This window comes from Podarcis cretensis (genome assembly GCF_951804945.1).
Source record: "Podarcis cretensis genome assembly, chromosome: 13".
Classification (NCBI taxonomy): domain Eukaryota; kingdom Metazoa; phylum Chordata; class Lepidosauria; order Squamata; family Lacertidae; genus Podarcis; species Podarcis cretensis.
Window position 1 is genome coordinate 53,682,167 of NC_137182.1, and position 16,933 is coordinate 53,699,099.

General features: G+C 46.3%; 1 protein-coding gene across 1 annotated transcript in view; it reads right to left on the reverse strand.

The window, feature by feature from the left end:
• The window catches only part of NEURL4 (neuralized E3 ubiquitin protein ligase 4), a gene marked incomplete at its 5' end in the record, with an annotated part of 68,504 nt that overhangs the window by 16,386 nt on the left and 35,185 nt on the right, over positions 1-16,933 (reverse strand). Inside the window, 7 exons of the mRNA XM_079951720.1 lie at positions 588-752; positions 1,876-2,028; positions 3,620-3,718; positions 5,483-5,698; positions 6,841-6,986; positions 9,508-9,636; positions 11,815-11,990. Of these exons, the coding sequence (XP_079807846.1) occupies positions 588-752; positions 1,876-2,028; positions 3,620-3,718; positions 5,483-5,698; positions 6,841-6,986; positions 9,508-9,636; positions 11,815-11,990 (1,084 nt within the window). The remainder of the gene's footprint in view (positions 1-587; positions 753-1,875; positions 2,029-3,619; positions 3,719-5,482; positions 5,699-6,840; positions 6,987-9,507; positions 9,637-11,814; positions 11,991-16,933) is intronic.

The following is a 16,933-nucleotide window of genomic DNA, read 5'->3' on the forward strand; positions in this document are numbered from 1 at the left end:
AGGAGCGCGCGGCTCCTGTGGGCTTTTCTACGAGGATGGAGAAGGGACTGACTGGTCGCGGAAAAGCCCGCAAGAGCCGCGCGGAGCTTGTGTGTGGCTTTTGGGGGCTTTTCCTGCCTGCCTCCCCCCTGCATTCGCTCCAGAAGACGCACAGACTTTTCCCCTTAGTTTTTAAGAGGGAAAAAGTGCGTCTTATGGAGCGAAAAATACGGTACATAGCATAGCAGCAACAGACACAGTAACCCTCCCCAGAGATGAGTGGTGTCCAAACTTTTTTCAAAGAGGGCCAGATTTAAGTGAAGGGCCGTAAGGGCCAACCAAATTTGTTGACCTTTTTTTAGGGTTGAAGCCGTTGAACTTTTTTTAGGATTGAAGTTGTTGAGGGGTTTTTTAGGATTTTACCCCAGGAAATAAACTGCCACAGGGGCCGAATTAGGCCCCCGAAACGGACTTTGGACATGCCTGCCATAGACAGCATTTATTACTATTTATTTGTTACCCTACAACGGCCTTCGCAAACCCCATGTCCTCCAGAGGTTTCTGTGGCCCCAAACATCTGCCCTCCTCCTCCTCCTCCTCAAACCCACCTGGAAGAGCTGCTGCGGCGGCAGAGGCTGGGCCACGACCACGACGCCCTGGTTGTAGCTGGAGACGCGCGTGGCCGTCAGGTTGTTGTTGGAGAGAAGGATGTTCTTGCCGTGGTTCCCCAGGAACTCCATGGAGGACGTGGCGGCCGGGGCTTCGTTCTCGCACTGGGAGAGAGAGAGAGAGAGACGCAGAGTCAGGGGGACGGAGAGAGCCGGCTAGAGGCATAGGGGAAGGGGCACAGTTCGGTGGAAGAGGCCCCTGGAGAAAGTCTGTTATTGTGATTTTTTTTATTATCGGTCAATCCCAGGTAGGGCTGGGCTAAGACACACACGCTGGGCCTGAAACCCTGGAGCGTTGACTCCAGCCAACGCAGGCCAGGCTCTTCTCACCTGGCAGCCTCCTGATGCGGTGGACTATAATAATAATAATAATAATAATAAAATTTATTTATACCCCGCCCTCCCTGGCCAAAGCCGGGCTCAGGGAAGTTAACACCAATAAAATTAGGGAAGTTTTTAATATTTAATGCTGCATTGTTTTTAGCACTCAATTGGGAGCTGCCCAGAGTGGCTGGGGAAACTCGGCCAGATGGGCGGGGTATAAATTATTATTATTATTATTATTATTATTATTAGACGCAGAAGGAAATGATAAATAACAGGACCCACAAAAGGAAGTCCAGGGGATTCCCTGGGATCTTGTTTTTATGATTTATGTTTGATAGATCTCTGTAAAATTTTAATTTGAAAAACCAAATACAGTGGTGCCCCGCAAGACGAATGCCTCGCAAGACGGAAAACCCGCTAGACGAAAGGGTTTTCCGTTTTGGAGGTGCTTCGCGAAACGAATTTCCTATGGGCTTGCTTCGCAAGACGAAAATCTCTTGCGAGTTCCTGCGGTTTTTTTTCCTCCCCCCCTTTTTCTAAGCCGCTAAGCCGCTTATCAGCTGATCCGCTAAGCCGCTTATCAGCTGATCCGCTAATCCGCTTATCAGCTGATCCGCTAATCCGCTTATCAGCTGATCCGCTAATCCGCTTATCAGCTGATCCGCTAAGCCGCTTATCAGCTGATCCGCTAAGCCGCTTATCAGCTGATCTGCTAAGCCGCTAAGCCACTAATAGCGCTAATCCGCTAATGGGCTTGCTTCGCAAGACGAAAAAACCGCAAGACGAAGAGACTCGCGGAACGGATTCTTTTCGTCTTGCGAGGCACCACTGTATAGATAGATAGATAGATAGAATAATAATTTTGCCCAATATTTGAGGCATGCTCATCGCAAGCACTCACGGGGGTGGCTGCTTCCTCCTCCTCTTCCTCTTCGCTGTAGGGCTCCGAGGTGACAGAGGGGGGCTTGGTGCCGTCTGCCTCTTCCAGCATGGTGGAGCTGACAATGGAGACGGACGTCACTCTCCCGTAGAGATCGAGCACGACGTAGACGTTCTGCGGGGAAGGGGCAGGCAGGGTGAGGGGTGGAGGAGTCGAGGGGCTCCTCAAAGCCTCTCCTCTCTAAACTCCTCCCGTTTTTTAAAAAATATATATGTTAAGATTTTATTAAATTAATTTCAGTTGATAAAATATATAAGCGAAGGAAGAAAAAAGAGGGAGAAAGAAGTGCAAAAAAATACAATAATCTGATACAGTGACTATAATCAGCTACATTTCCATACATTATTATATAGAAATATGAATCGTATTATTTGAAGGAAGAGAGACGGTCTCTTTCATGGGAGTTCACAATACGGTGGAGTCAAAAAAAAGTACTCAGTAACATTGATGGCCTGAGTCTAGTGGGTCTCTTATGTGTTTTTTTTTTAATAAGATATTTATTGAAATTTTCAAAAATAATACATTGTAAAACGAAAAGAAAAGAAACAACAAAAATACAAAAATACAAAAATAAAAACAACTAAAAACACATAGTTTCCATTTACTTATTTTCTTTTAACTTATTTTCCAGACCTCCCCATACCTCCCTTTCTTATATTCCAATTTAGATTATTTGTTCAGCAAATCCTCACCATTATTTTTTTTCCTTATTTCAAAACCTTATTTTCCATATCTCTTAAGCATTACAGCTGGAAACCATTTAATTTCTGTCCAACATCATTCTAACATTCATTAATTTTACAATATTTCTGCATATAGTCTTTAAACTGCTTCCAATCTTCTTCCGCCTGGGTCTCTTATGTTTTTATGGGTTGCAGGGAAGAAGGTGAAGGGAGAGGGAGATGGGAAAACCTAAGAGACCTGATGGATAGAGCCCAACCTATGGATGTTAGACTACGCCAGATTGGCAAAAATGACCGGGAAAATCAAAGATCAAGCGGACAATAAATTTAACCAAGAATGAGGAATTTTTTAAAGTTACTTGAAAGAACACTGTAAACAATTGACAACATTGGCAGGATTTTTTTAAAAAACACTTGCAGCGAAGTGAGAACTATGATAAAAATTGAGTTTTAACAAAACATGGAGAATATGATACGACACAGTTTGAAAAGAATATCTGAGGGGGACCATGGAGGGAAGTTTGGGGATTATGAGAAGCCTATTTATAAAATGATTACGATTCAGGTATGATGTCAAATTGTAAAAGTGAAAATGAATTTTTTAAAAAAACTTTTAAAAAGGATAGAGTCCACCTATGTTACTGAATATTTTTTACGACACCACTGTGGATATATTGTCGGCAGCACTTTGGGCAACGAGGGTGGTGAGGCAGCGACTCATGTTTACAAGGAGACTCTCGTCAGCTCATGATGACGGAGACCCAATTGGAAACCGGCCTTCCGACTTACTTTGAAAGAAAAACCGGGCGTTCCAGGGCTGAGCCAGCAAAAATAGGTTTGTCCTTATACTTGCAAGCCACTCGGAAGCCTGTTTTGGCACCAGCGGGATAATAATCCTAATGCCATAGGAGGGTCATGGGACACAATTGCAAACAGATCGAGTGTGTGGCACAGAGTTACCGAAACTTCAGGGAATAACCGAGGGAGCGAGGGCCACATTTAGCCTGCGCCCGGCCCTTTACCTTGGCCACTCCAGCCGCTGCTGGCCCCATGTCTTCTCCGTCGATGAGGATGTGCATGGTGTCGTCGGTGCAGCGCTTCACCCCCACGCGACTCCCCACCTGTCCGGGAGGGAAAGGGTCACTGTCAGGTCTGTAGGATTCAAGGCCCCAAATACAGAGAGGCTGAGGACTGCTTTCCCTTTAACAAATATGCGTCCCCAACGAACCCAACCGCAGAGTCCTCCTGGCCTCTCCTCTCTGCTTATTCCAATGACAGCTGAGAGGACCCCAGAATGTGGGGCAAAACTGCCGCCAAACCAACAATTCATGCTTTGCCAGATGGGTGAGCAAAGGGGCAGAGGCTCAAAGAGCTTTTCTGTAAAATTTGCTAGAGAGAACTTGTAGGGGTGCAAATATCCAGAGTGTGGGGGTCAGGTGGGATTGCTATGAGGAATTATGAAAAATGAAGCAAGCCACTGTGTCCGCTACGAAAGCATTGCGCTGACCGGGTCCGATTTGTTGACAATACAGTGGTACCTCGGGTTAAGTACTTAATTCGTTCCAGAGGTCCGTACTTAACCTGAAACTGTTCTTAACCTTGTGGGGAAATGGTTGTTTGTACATAAAAGCATGGGCGAAAGTTTATTATTGCAAGATGATTTCATAGCAGAAGGCATTGCTTGGAGCATGAACAACGCGTGGACAGCTCATGCTGTCCCGATGATTGGTCCATGTAGCATAGCCTGATCGACTACGTGGCCTGGTGTGATGGCATGGCATTGTCCTTATCTGCTGGCTGAGGAAAAAGTTGCTTGCTTGGTATTTGTATCTTTTTGGCTACACACAATAAATGTTTGGCTGCAGCAGCTCCTGGAGCAGTCAGATTTCTTCAACCCATCTTTGTGTGAGACTGATTATTACTGATGGTGAGCAGGTTCTCGTCATAACCTGAAGCACCACTTTAGCTAATGGGGTCTCCAGCTGCCACCGCGCCGCCAGAGCATGATTTCTGTTCTCATCCTGAAGCAAAGTTCTTAACCCGAGGTACTATTTCTGGGTTAGCAGAGTCTGTAACCTGAAGTATATGTAACCTGAAGCGTATGTAACCCGAGGTACCACTGTAGTTTCTGATCGAATTCCACAAGCCTCTCCACCTCTGCCATTTGCTTTCTCTACACCTGACAGGCACGTATAAGCATTCTGAAACACAGGCCAGTTGCTTCATCAGGCATCCTCAGTACATAAAAATAGTAGGTTACTTTGACGTAGTTTAATCTTTAGATAGATCTTAGGGGCCAGGAAGAGAGTTCACAATGAGATGGTAAATACTGCCATCCTGTTTCTCCTGTTTATTCCTGTTGATAGCCTTCGGGGTTTTGCTGAATGCATTCCTCCTTTTATTCCTATTTTATTTACTCTGGACTACTATGCATGCTTGGGACGCGGGTGGCGCTGTGGGTTAAACCACAGAGCCTAGGACTTGCCGATCAGAAGGTCGGCGGTTCGAATCCCCGCGACGAGGTGAGCTCCCGTTGCTCGGTCCCTGCTCCTGCCAACCTAGCAGTTCGAAAGCACGTCAAAGTGCAAGTAGGTAAATAGGTACCGCTCCAGCGGGAAGGTAAACGGCGTTTCCGTGTGCTGCTCTGGTTCGCCAGAAGCGGCTTAGTCATGCTGGCCACATGACCCGGAAGCTGTACGCCGGCTCCCTCGGCCAATAAAGCAAGATGAGCGCCGCAACCCCAGAGTCGGCCACGACTGGACCTAATGGTCAGGGGTCCCTTTACCTCTTCTCCCAGTGTCTAAATCCATTCCTATGCAGAGGATCCCTTAATCTTCCACCAGGCCTGCCCCCCACACCCAGAAAAACAAAAGCTCTGCACTCACCCCAAGGCGCTCCAGAGAGCACCCATAGTTCTGCTTCTGGAGGATGCCATTCCGACGCACCTCAGAGCCTGTCACCAGCCAGGTCACCTTGGAGCGGAGGTCCAGGAGGGACGACGGAAGCCCCGCCACCGTGTAAGGAGCATCCAAGGGCAGCAGGGTGGTCAGGCCCACGTGGACAGAGCCCGCCCACTTCTCGTCCAGCTCGTCAATCTTCACCTAGAGGGGGAGGGAGCAGGCAGGAGGGGAGAGCTCAACAGGGCATGTACAGTGGTCCCTTGGTTCTCAAACGGCTTGGTACTCAAACAACTTGTCACCCAAACCTGGAAGTAAGTGTTCTGGTTTGCGAACTTTTTTTGGAAGCTGAACGTGCTCAATTTTCAGCGTTACGCTTCCGATTTGAGTGTTGTGCTGAGGTCTGTCTGTTTTTGCTATTTATTTTGCAATTTTGTGGCTACATTTTTTTGTTTTTGTGACTGTATGGAACCCAGTTCAGCTACTGATTGATTGTGTGACTGCAGTACATGGTTTATTGCTTTCGTTTTATGGATCCGTGGTCTCGTTAAGATAGTAAAATTCATGTTAAATGGCTGTTTTAGGGGTTGTTTTAAAAAGTCTGGAACGGATCAATCCGTTTTGCATTACTTTCTATGGGAAAGCGCGCCTTGGTTTGGGAATGCTTTGGTTTCGGAATGGACTTCTGGAACGGATTAAGTTTGAGAGCCAAGGTACCATTCTACTTATGTTCATATTTAAAAGCATTTGTAAGTCGCATTTGCAATTCCCCAGTCAAATTCAGTTCCAAAACTTAAGTTTTCTAAAAAAAGGAACCGGGGGAGAAGAGGGAGAGATGAAGGGCAGAGAGAGGATCTGGCTGTAGATCACCGAGAAGCATAACAGCCACAGCTACAATTTTTTCAGAACCAGGAAAGAGGAATGCTGTTGCTGAATTTGCACAGCTCTTTCCTCCTCCACAAAAGGGACGCGGGTGGCGCTGTCGGTTAAACCACAGAGCCTAGGACTTGCCGGTCAGAAGGTCGGCGGTTCAAATCCCCGTGACGGGGTGAGCTCCTGCCAACCTAGCAGTTTGAAAGCACCTCAAAGTGCAAGTAGATAAATAGGTACCGCTTCGGCGGGAAGGTAAACAGCGTTTCTGTGTGCTGCTCTGGTTCGCCAGAAGCGGCTTAGTCCTGCTGGCCACGTGACCCGGAAGCTGTACGTCGGCTCCCTCGGCCAGTAAAGCGAGATGAGCATCGCAACCCCAGAGTTGGCCACGACTGGACCTCATGGTCAGGGGTCCCTTTACCCTTTACCTTCCTCCTCCACACACGCAAGTGTTTCCTCGCGCATACAGTTCTCACCTCAAAGATTTCGTCCGTCTTCAGTTCCTTCATGCTGAAGACAATGCCGTGGCAATAGCCAGCCACCCGCACGGCCCGGCAGCCGTCATCCTGAAAGGCCACGTTTTTGCCGCAGCTGCTGTGGAAACGGTGGGCGACGCCGGGGACTGGAGGGGGTGGAAAAGAAAGGTCAGGGGACAAGCGCACGACTACACTGGGGGACGGAGGAAGGTTGCGCAGCCGCAAGAAGATGGGCAGGCACAAAGGATGGAAAAGATTCCAAGCCGGCTTGTGGTGGTGGCAGGAGAGAGGACGTTATCTCCTGCTTGGACTACTGCAATGCGCTCTACGTGGGGCTACCTTTGAAGGTGACTCAGAAACTACAACTAATCCAGAATGCGACAGCCAGACTGGGGACTGGGAGCGGCTGCCAGGACCACATAACACCGGTCTTGAAAGACCTTCATTGGCTCCCAGGACATTTCCGAGCACAATTCCAAGTGTTGAAGCTGACCTTGAAAGCCCTAAACGGCCTCAAAGGCCCAGTAGACCCGAAGGAGCATCTCCACCTGCATCGTTCTGCCCGGACACTGAAGTCCAGTGCCAAGGGCCTTCTGGCGGTTCCCTCCCTGCGAGATGTGAGGTTACAGGGAACCAGGCTGAGGGCCTTCTCGGTGGTGGTGCCCGCCCTGTGGAACGCCCGCCCATCAGATGTCAAGGAAATAAGCAACTATCTGACTTTTAGAAGACATCTGAAGGCAGCTCTGAATCGAGAAGTTTTTAATGTTTGGTGTTTTCTTTCTTTCGTTTAATTTGCAGTTTCAAAAACAGGGAGCATATTTAACCCCCCTCCTTCCTTCCCCTCTCTCTGTCCCACTTACAACTTTCCACCAAATACTGCATGTATACATATACCATATGACTTCCCTTCCACACTTTTCCTGGTTCCTTTTGCTTTTCTACTACTCCGCGCAATGCACTTGTTTTTAATCATCCAATTTGTTCTCTATTAAATACTCTATCTGTTTCAACTCTGCTGGATTCACTCGAGACCTGCTAAGCTACATATTTGTCTGCGCTGGTTCTTAAAATATTCAGTAAACATTATCCACTCCTCCTTATACAGTGGTGCCCCGCAAGACGAATGCCTTGCAAGACGGAAAACCCGCTAGACGAAAGGGTTTTCCGTTTTGGAGGTGCTTCGCAAAACGAATTTCCTATGGGCTTGCTTCGCAAGACGAAAATGAGAGCCAGTGTGGTGTAGTGGTTAAGAGCGGTAGACTCGTAATCTGGGGAACCGGGTTCGCGTCTCTGCTCCTCCACATGCAGCTGCTGGTTGACCTTGGGCCAGTCACACTTCTCTGAAGTCTCTCAGCCCCACTCACCCCACAGAGTGTTTGTTGTGGGGGAGGAAGGGAAAGGAGAATGTTAGCCGCTTTGAGACTCCTGAAGGGGAGTGAAAGGCGAGATATCAAATCCAAACTCCTCTTCTTCTTCTTCTTCTTGTGAGTTCCTGCGGGGTTTTTTCCCTCCCCCCCTTTTATAAGCCGCTAAGCCGCTTATCAGCTGATCCGCTAAGCCGCTTAACAGCTGATCCGCTAAGCCGCTAATAGCGCTAATCCGCTAATGGGCTTGCTTCGCATGACGAAAAAACCGCAAGACGAAGAGACTCGTGGAACGGATTCTTTTCGTCTTGCGAGGAACCACTGTATTCCTTATCTTCTGTTTTCTCCTATCCTGTTTGTCAGACCAGCCAGTTCAGCATATTCGAACATTTTACACTGCCTTTCTTCCTTAGTGGGTACTAGACCTTTGTGCCAATAAGGTTCCAGCTGCGCCAGTGGCATATAGTAATAAACTCTTTTGCTTTCTTAAAGCCTCTGTTGTTACCATCCCCAAGAGGAAAATCTCAGGTGTTTTGGGGAAAGTTTTTAAAAATATCTTTTTTAATTCATTATACATAGTTTCCCAATACAGTGGTGCCCCGCAAGACGAACGCCTCGCAAGACGGAAAACCCGCTAGACGAAAGGGTTTTCCGTTTTGGAGGTACTTCGCAAAACCAATTTCCCTATGGGCTTGCTTCGCAAGACGAAAACGTCTTGCGAGTTCCTGCCGGTTTTTTCCCTTCCCCCCCCCTTTTCCTAAGCCGCTTATCAGCTGATCCGCTGATAAGCCGCTTAACAGCTGATCGCTAAAAGCCGCTAAACCGCTAATAGCGCTAATCCGCTAAGCTTCCAATGGACTTGGTTCGCAAGACGAAAAAACCGCTAGACGAAGAGCCTCATGGAACGGATTAATTTCGTCTTGCGAGGCGCCACTGTATTCCTTAATTGTTTTACAGGACCATCACATGTGAAAAAAGACCCCTTATTTTCATTACACTTCCAACATATACCTTCTTCTTTTCTAGACATTTTAAAAGGCATTGTTGCCAACCTGGTGGGTGTTAAATACCATCCGTTTGAGATTTTATTATGCTTTTAATTCCGTCAGAAGTGGCCCAGAGTGGCTGGGGCAACCTAGTCAAGTTGGACAGGGTACAAATAATAAAATAATTATAGTTAGTGGTCCTGTACTGAGTCCAGAATAGAGCTCTGTGGGGTTCCAGGCAGGGAGCATTCCCAGTTTTGCCTGGAGACGCTGCTGAGGATGGAAGCAGGTGTTCTCACCTGAGCAACGGTTCTTACCTGGCGAATGGATGGGGAACGACTTCTCAGTAATGTTGCTGGTGGACAGGCTGTTGTCCATAGGCCCCGTGGCACTGGTGATCGACACCTGGACACACTGGCCGTACAGATCAACCACAGCGTAGACCTCTGCAGCGGACAGGGTGGCGGGTTTTTTTGGCGGGGGGGGGGGGGAGAGGCAGAAAGGAGAGAAAGGCTGGTTTAGCAGAAAAGATGACCAAGGGTCTGGAAGCCAAGCTAGATGAGGAACGGTGGAGGGAGTTGGGCATTTTTTGCCTGGAGAGAAGGCTATCTGTTGTGGATGTTTAGTTGCAATTTCTGCACTAGAGTGGGTTGGACTAGATGACTCTGGGGGTCCCTTCCAACACTTGACAGCAGACGTCAAGGCAATATGCCGTATGCATGGATCAATCACGGGAAGGCAAATCAAAGCCGCAAGTGCTGTGAATACTTTCTTTAATCTGAGCAAACTGTTTTGTATGACTGGCCTTTCGAGCCGATGAAGCGTGTAGTGAAACCTGTAATATATTCGGAGAACAAGTCTCCTTTTGCCCACTTGCCAGGGTGGTGTCTTTGATTTGCCTTCCCGCGATTGATCCATGCCTACGGTTTTGCATTTCCAACTCAAGACTTATTGAAGAATATCTCACCCAGTTCAATCTTTGAAAAACAACTTTTTCATATTCTCCAGTGTGCTACCCTTGCCGTTGTGGCGGCACGGGGTTGCCATTCTGTGACTGGACTTACGCTGCTTGTTGAACGGTTCATTTATCCAGTCTGTACAACGTTTACTGCACATGTAACTTTTTAAGATACAGTTGTACAGTGGTGCCCCGCAAGACGAATGCCTCGCAAGGCGAAAAACTCGCTTTTCGAGGTGCTTCGCAAGACGAATTTCCCTATGGGCTTGCTTCGCAAGACAAAAACGTCTTGCGGGTTTCCTTCCTTTTTCGTAAAACCGTTAATACCCGGGGAATCCGCGCTCCGCAAGACGAAAAAATCGCAAGACGAAGCAACTCGCGGAACGAATTAATTTCGTCTTGCGAGGCACCACTGTACATTTATCCACTCCATGTTTACAGTATCTCCAGGCTTTGTTTTGCACATGGCACCTTAGTATGTTTGTTGCTTGAATGGTTACAAGTCTGTCTCTATTCTAATTATTATTCTAGTAAATTTGGTTTTAGACTTATAAGCCAGTTTGTGGTGGTGTTGTTTTGTTGCACAACGCTGGGACCTGCCTTGAGCAGACTAAACTCAGCCTTGTCTATCCCTGCCTGGAGATGCCATTGGCGGGACTTGAACCCGGGACAAGCAGGCGTCTCTCCCTCCCTCCCTCCCTCCCAGCCCCTCGTGCCCTTACCCTGGATGGTTACGTGGGAGCTGGTTGAAGCTAAATCCTTCAAAGACAGAGGTCCTTTGGTTGGGTCTGGACGATATGGGATTGGGAGGGGACAACTCCCATCTCTTGCGGGGGCGCAATTAGTGCCAGCACTGTCCGTTAAGAGTTTGGGTGTCATCTTTGACACCTCCCTTTCCATGGAGGCGCAGATTGCAGCTACAACAAAAGCGGCATTTTTTCATCTCCACCAAGCTAAGCAGTTGGCTCCTTACCTCTCTCACCCTGATCTGGCCACTGTGATCCATGCGACGGTCACCTCCAGGCTTGATTATTGTAACTCGCTCTACGTGGGGCTGCCCTTGAAGCTGACCCAGAAACTCCAGCGGGTGCAGAAGGCCGCGGCGAGACTCCTTACGGGGTCCTTACCGTGGGATCACATTCACCCTGTGCTATACCAGCTGCACTGGCTCCCGGTGGAGTACAGGATCAGGTTTAAGGTGCCGGTTTTAACCTTTAAAGCCCTATACCGCCTAGGACCCTCGTACCTACGGGACCGCCTCTCCTGGTATGTCCCACGGAGGACCTTACGGTCTTCAAACAAAAACATCTTGGAGGTCCCGGGCCACAGGGAGGTTAGACTGGCCTCAACCAGAGCCAGGGCTTTTTTGGCTGTGGCTCCGATCTGGTGGAACGCTCTGCTACAAGAGATTAGGGCCCTGCGGGACTTGACATCTTTCCGCAGGGCCTGCAAGACGGAGCTGTCCCACCTTTGGTAATCCTCACAGAACTCTAGCCCAATGGTTGCCATCAATTTGATTTGAACTGATCTTATAATGAATTGTTTTTAGAATGCTGTATTATTTTACTGCTGTTAGCTGCTCTGAGCCCGGCTTCAGCTGGGGAGGGCGGGATATAAATTTTATTATTATTATTATTATTATTATTATTATTATTATTATTATTACCCTTCCCTGGCGGCAGCCCCGAGCAGGCCACCCCCTGGTCGACGCCGTTGATGAAGTAGTGCAGGTCTCCCTTAGCCGTGCGCATCATTCCAATGCGCGACCCGGTGGTCAGGGAGTCCAGGTCGCAGCCGTAATTGTTGCGCATAGTGTTCCCATCCTGCATGATGGCTGTGCCGCTGGGAGGGAGGAAGAGAAAGAGAAAAGATGAGTCTGCGTGGCGCTCCTTCCGCAGCTGCGGGAGCACTTCCCAGCTCCAGCTCTCCCACCCCAGGCACTAGTGTCTCTTTTTATTATTAATAATATTTCGTTATGAAAATGTCATTTATAGGAAGCTAGAGTGAAAGGAAAAAAGGGAATTGAGAGTGAAAAAAAGAACAAGACTGTTACCTTACCATACGTTAGCATACAGATAAGTATATTCTTTGTTTCCTAACGCAGTCGTAACTCGGAAGTCAAACGGAATCCGTTCGGAAGTCCGTTTGACTTCCAAAACGTTCAGAAACCAAGGTGCGGTTTCCAATTGGCTATAGGAAGGTCCTGCAGCCAATCGGAAGCCGCGTCAGACGTTTGGGTTCCAAAGGACGTTCGCAAAGCGGAACAGTCACTTCTGGGTTTGTGGCGTACGGGAGCCAAAACATTTGACTCGCAAGGCATTCGGGATCCGAGGTGCGACAGATGTCCCCACTGTGGAAGGACGTGTGGATCCAGAATTGGCCTCCACACTCACTTATGGACTCATTGTTAAAACCGTGTTTATGGAAGACAATCTTACTCGGCTACGAGGGATTGCAGAAGAAGAGGAATACTACTACTACTACTAATTATTATTATTATTATTATTTATTATTTATACCCCGCCAATCTGGGTGGGCTTCCCCAGTCACTCTGGGCGGCTTCCAAAAAAATATTAAAATACTGTAATACATCAATTAATTTCATTACCTACCAATCCTAATAGGAAGGCCTCTGGTTTTTTAACAAATGTAACATCTTTTTCAATTCATTATACAGTGGTGCCTCGCAAGACGAAAAGAATCCGTTCCGCGATTCTGTTCGTCTAGCGGTTTTTTCGTCTTGCAAAGCAAGCCCATTGACGGATTAGCGGATTAGTGCTATTAGCGGCTTAGCAGCTTTTAGCGGCTTAGCGGATAAGCAGATAAGCAGCTTAGCGGCTTAGAAAAAGGGGGGGGAGGAAAAATCCCCGCAGGAACTCGCAAGACATTTTGGTCTTGCGAAGCAAGCCCATAGGGAAATTCGTTTTGCGAAGCACCTCCAAAACGGAAAACCCTTTCGTCTAGCGGGTTTTCCATCTTGCGAGGCGTTCGTCTTGCGGGGCACCACTGTATATCATTTCCCAGAAGCCTTTCACCTTTTTACATTCCCACCACATATGATAGAAAGTTCCTTCTTTTTCTTTACATTTCCAACACTTGTTACATGTTTTATACATTTTAGCCAATTTTACTGGCGTTTTGTACCATCTATAGACCATTTTCATTACATTTTCCTTCAATGCGGTACACGCTGTAAATTTTAACCTTTCATTCCATAATTTCATCCATCCATCCTATTGTATGTTATAACCGAAATCTCTGGCCCAATGTATTATTACCGATTTTACCACTTCATCTTTTGTATGCCATTCCAGCAACATTTTAGACATTTTAGACAATTTTTTATATTCATTGTTCAATACCTCAATTTGAAATTTTGATTCTTTCCCTTCATATCCACACATTTTATAGTCTTCTTTAAACATTTCATTGATCTACTAGTAATGCAAACAGTCATAAACAAATTCTTTCACCTCTTCATAAGTTTTCATTTTCCATTTCCCCCCCTCTCTTACTATCAATTCTCCATAAGTTATCCACCTCCCCCTCATATTTATCTTTTTCACACTCATCACTTCCAATGGTGAAATCCAATGGGGGAGTCTTGGTTCCAACAAATTTTTGTACCTCTCCCACACCACTATCAATGATCTTCGGAAGATGTGGTTTTCAAAGCCTTTATGAATTTTCCTCTTTTCATACCATAGATATGCATGCCACCCAAATCTGTTGTCAAATCCTTCTAGATCCAACAACTCTCCATTCCTCAATTTAATCCATTCCTTTAGCCAACATAGGCATGATGCTTCATAATATTATTTCAAATCTGGCAGGGCAAAGCCACCTCTTTCTCTCGCATCTGTTAATAACTTAAACTGGATCCTTGGTTTCTTGCCCTGCCAGATATATCTTGAAATTATTTTTTGCCATTCTTTGAAAATTGATGCCCCTTTAATTATTGGCAGTGATTGGAATAGAAATAACATCCTTGGCAGCACACTCATCTCTATCGTAGATATCCTTCCCCAAAAAGATAATTTCAATCTTCCCCACACCTCCAAATCCCTTTTTATTCCATTCCAAACAGGTAGGTAGTTGTTTTGATACAGATCAATATTCTTGGGGGTTAACCATATTCCTAAGTATTTCACTTTATTCACCACTTCCAACCCTGTCCTTTGTTGCATTTCCTGTATTAATTCTTGGTCCATATTTTTAGCAATAATTTTAGTCTTTTTTTTTATTTAGATAAAATCCTGCGACTTGTCCAAATTGTTCTATTTCTTCAAGAATTCCTTTAACACTTCCCACTGGCTCTTCCACTGTCATTACCAAATCGTCCGCAAATGCTTTAACTTTATATTCATTTTTTCCTACAGACACCCCTTTTATTTCTTCATTTTTTTCTTATTGATTTTAGCAGAAACTCCAGCACCAAGATGAATAGTAATGGTGATAAAGGGCATCCTTGTCTAGAAAAGACTAGAAAAGACTGCAAACTTTTCCAATATGCAGTAACAGCAGCAAGAATACTTCTGGCGCAAAGATGGAAGCAGGAAAAAATTCCAACAGTGGAAGAATGGAGAATGAAACTGACTGAATATGCAGAATTGGATAAACTGACTGGGAAGATTCGACCAAAAGTTTATTGAGGACTGGGGGAGATTTACAGAGTATCTGAAAGGCATATGTGATGTACAGACAACACTTGTTGGTTTTGAAGAGTCTCTGTGAAAAATTAAGAAATATTGTAAAAAAGAAGTAAGTGAAAGGTAGAGGAATGGCTAAAGGCAATAGTAAGTTTAGAAATGCGTTAACAACAGAAACTGTAACGAAAGATCGGCAGAGAAATTGAGGGAAGTCAAAAATTGATGACTGTGTGATAAAGTATGAGTAGATTGTACAAAAATGATTGAAAAATGAATAAAAAATATTTTAAAAACAATTTATTAAAAAAATAATAATACTGTAATACATCAGAAGAAGTACAGTGGTACCTCGGGTTAAGTACTTAATTCGTTCTTAACCTGAAACTCTTCTTAACCTGAAGCACCACTTTAGCTAATGGGGCCTCCCGCTGCTGCCGTGCCGCAGCCACGCGATTTCTGTTCTCATCCTGAAGCAAAGTTCTTAACCCGAGGTATTATTTCTGGGTTAGCGGAGTCTGTAATCTGAAGCGTCTCTAACCCGAGGCACCACTGTACATGAATGGGTGTTATTTGCAAATGATATTCTTCTGTTTATTTCAAAGCCTCAAATCGGTATCCCTAATCCGACTGATGCTTTTGGCACCAGGGTCAAGATTTGCTGGCCCTACCATCTTCTGTGCGTCAAAACTCCCAAACAGCCCTGGTTGCTGGGCCGGATTTGGGGTGGGGGTGTGATAGGAATTTTATGGTCTTAGATATATGGTAATGTTCATAACCGCAAATACATAGATCAGCACAGGAAAGCCAACCTGGAACCATTTTGATTCCTAAACTGAGCAAATGTTTTCTCTGCAAGGTCAAACTGGAAAAGTCTCCCCGTTGTCTCTTTCCTCACAGATTCTGTCTTAAGGATACATTTAAGATACAGTGGTGCCCCGCAAGACGAACGCCTCGCAAGACGGAAAACCCGCTAGACGAAAGGGTTTTCCGTTTTGGAGGCGCTTCGCAAAACGAATTTCCCTATGGGCTTGCTTCGCAAGACGAAAATGTCTTGCGAGTTCCTGCAGGGGTTTTTCCCTTTTTTCCCCCTTTTCCTAAGCCCTAAGCCGCTTATCAGCTGATCCGCTAAAAGCCGATAAACCGCTAATAGTGCTAATCCGCTAAGCTGTCAATGGGCTTGCTTCGCAAGACGAAAAAACCGCTATACGAAGAGCCTCACGGAACGGATTAATTTCGTCTTGCGAGGCACCACTGTATGAATAAGGTGTGAGCCTGTGACCTGGCCCAGGAAATAAGTATTTTACCACTACAAAAGACTGGCCAGGCTCCCCAAGAAATCCAATCAAGTAACCTGCCAGACAGGAAATAAACAAAGAGACAGGAGAAAACAACATGCAAATGTTCTGTTTTAGATCGCCTTATCTGAGGGGTGGTCTTAGGTTACACCCCTTCTGTGATGAATGCATAATGTTTCTGGGGGTGGTCTTGATCTACAGCATGGGAATTTCAAAAGTCTTTATAAGCCCTTGGACAGCAATTTTGGGGGTCAACCTCCTCTCCTGCAGGTGAGGGGAGCACCCTGTTGCAACAGATCAATAAAGATCAGGCTTACGAGCTGCTTTGCTTCTCAATATTCTCTGGTTGGCCTCTGTTATTTTCTCCTACCAATAGGGAACCTACGTAAGGACTCTATATGGGCTCTTGGATACCCCATAAGGGAAAAGGGCATATTTTTTATTTACAACAGATGGCGACCACGCACAAAGGGACTTTTGGTTCACCTGCAGCTTGTTAGAGCAGCCCTGCAGCAGCCAGACCAGAATAAAAGCCCCACCCCCAGCGTCTTGCCTCCCTCAGTGGCTCAGGGAGATGTCCATCATGCAGAGCCTGAAAGCCAGTCTCTGCCCCAGGTCGCTGCCCTTTCGCAGCACCTGCGCCGGGACTGTCCACAAGGGCACGGCAAAGTTAAAACCTTTTTATTTAAACCCAGGTGTTTTAATATCAGGGTATTTTTTAACAGGTGCAATTGATTTTTTCAGTTGGCGTCTATTATAAAGTTTCTGGCGTTTTGAAATGTCGTTACACACAGCCCAGAAATCCACTTTAGGGTGGTGAAGAAGGGGAATGATTGCTTTG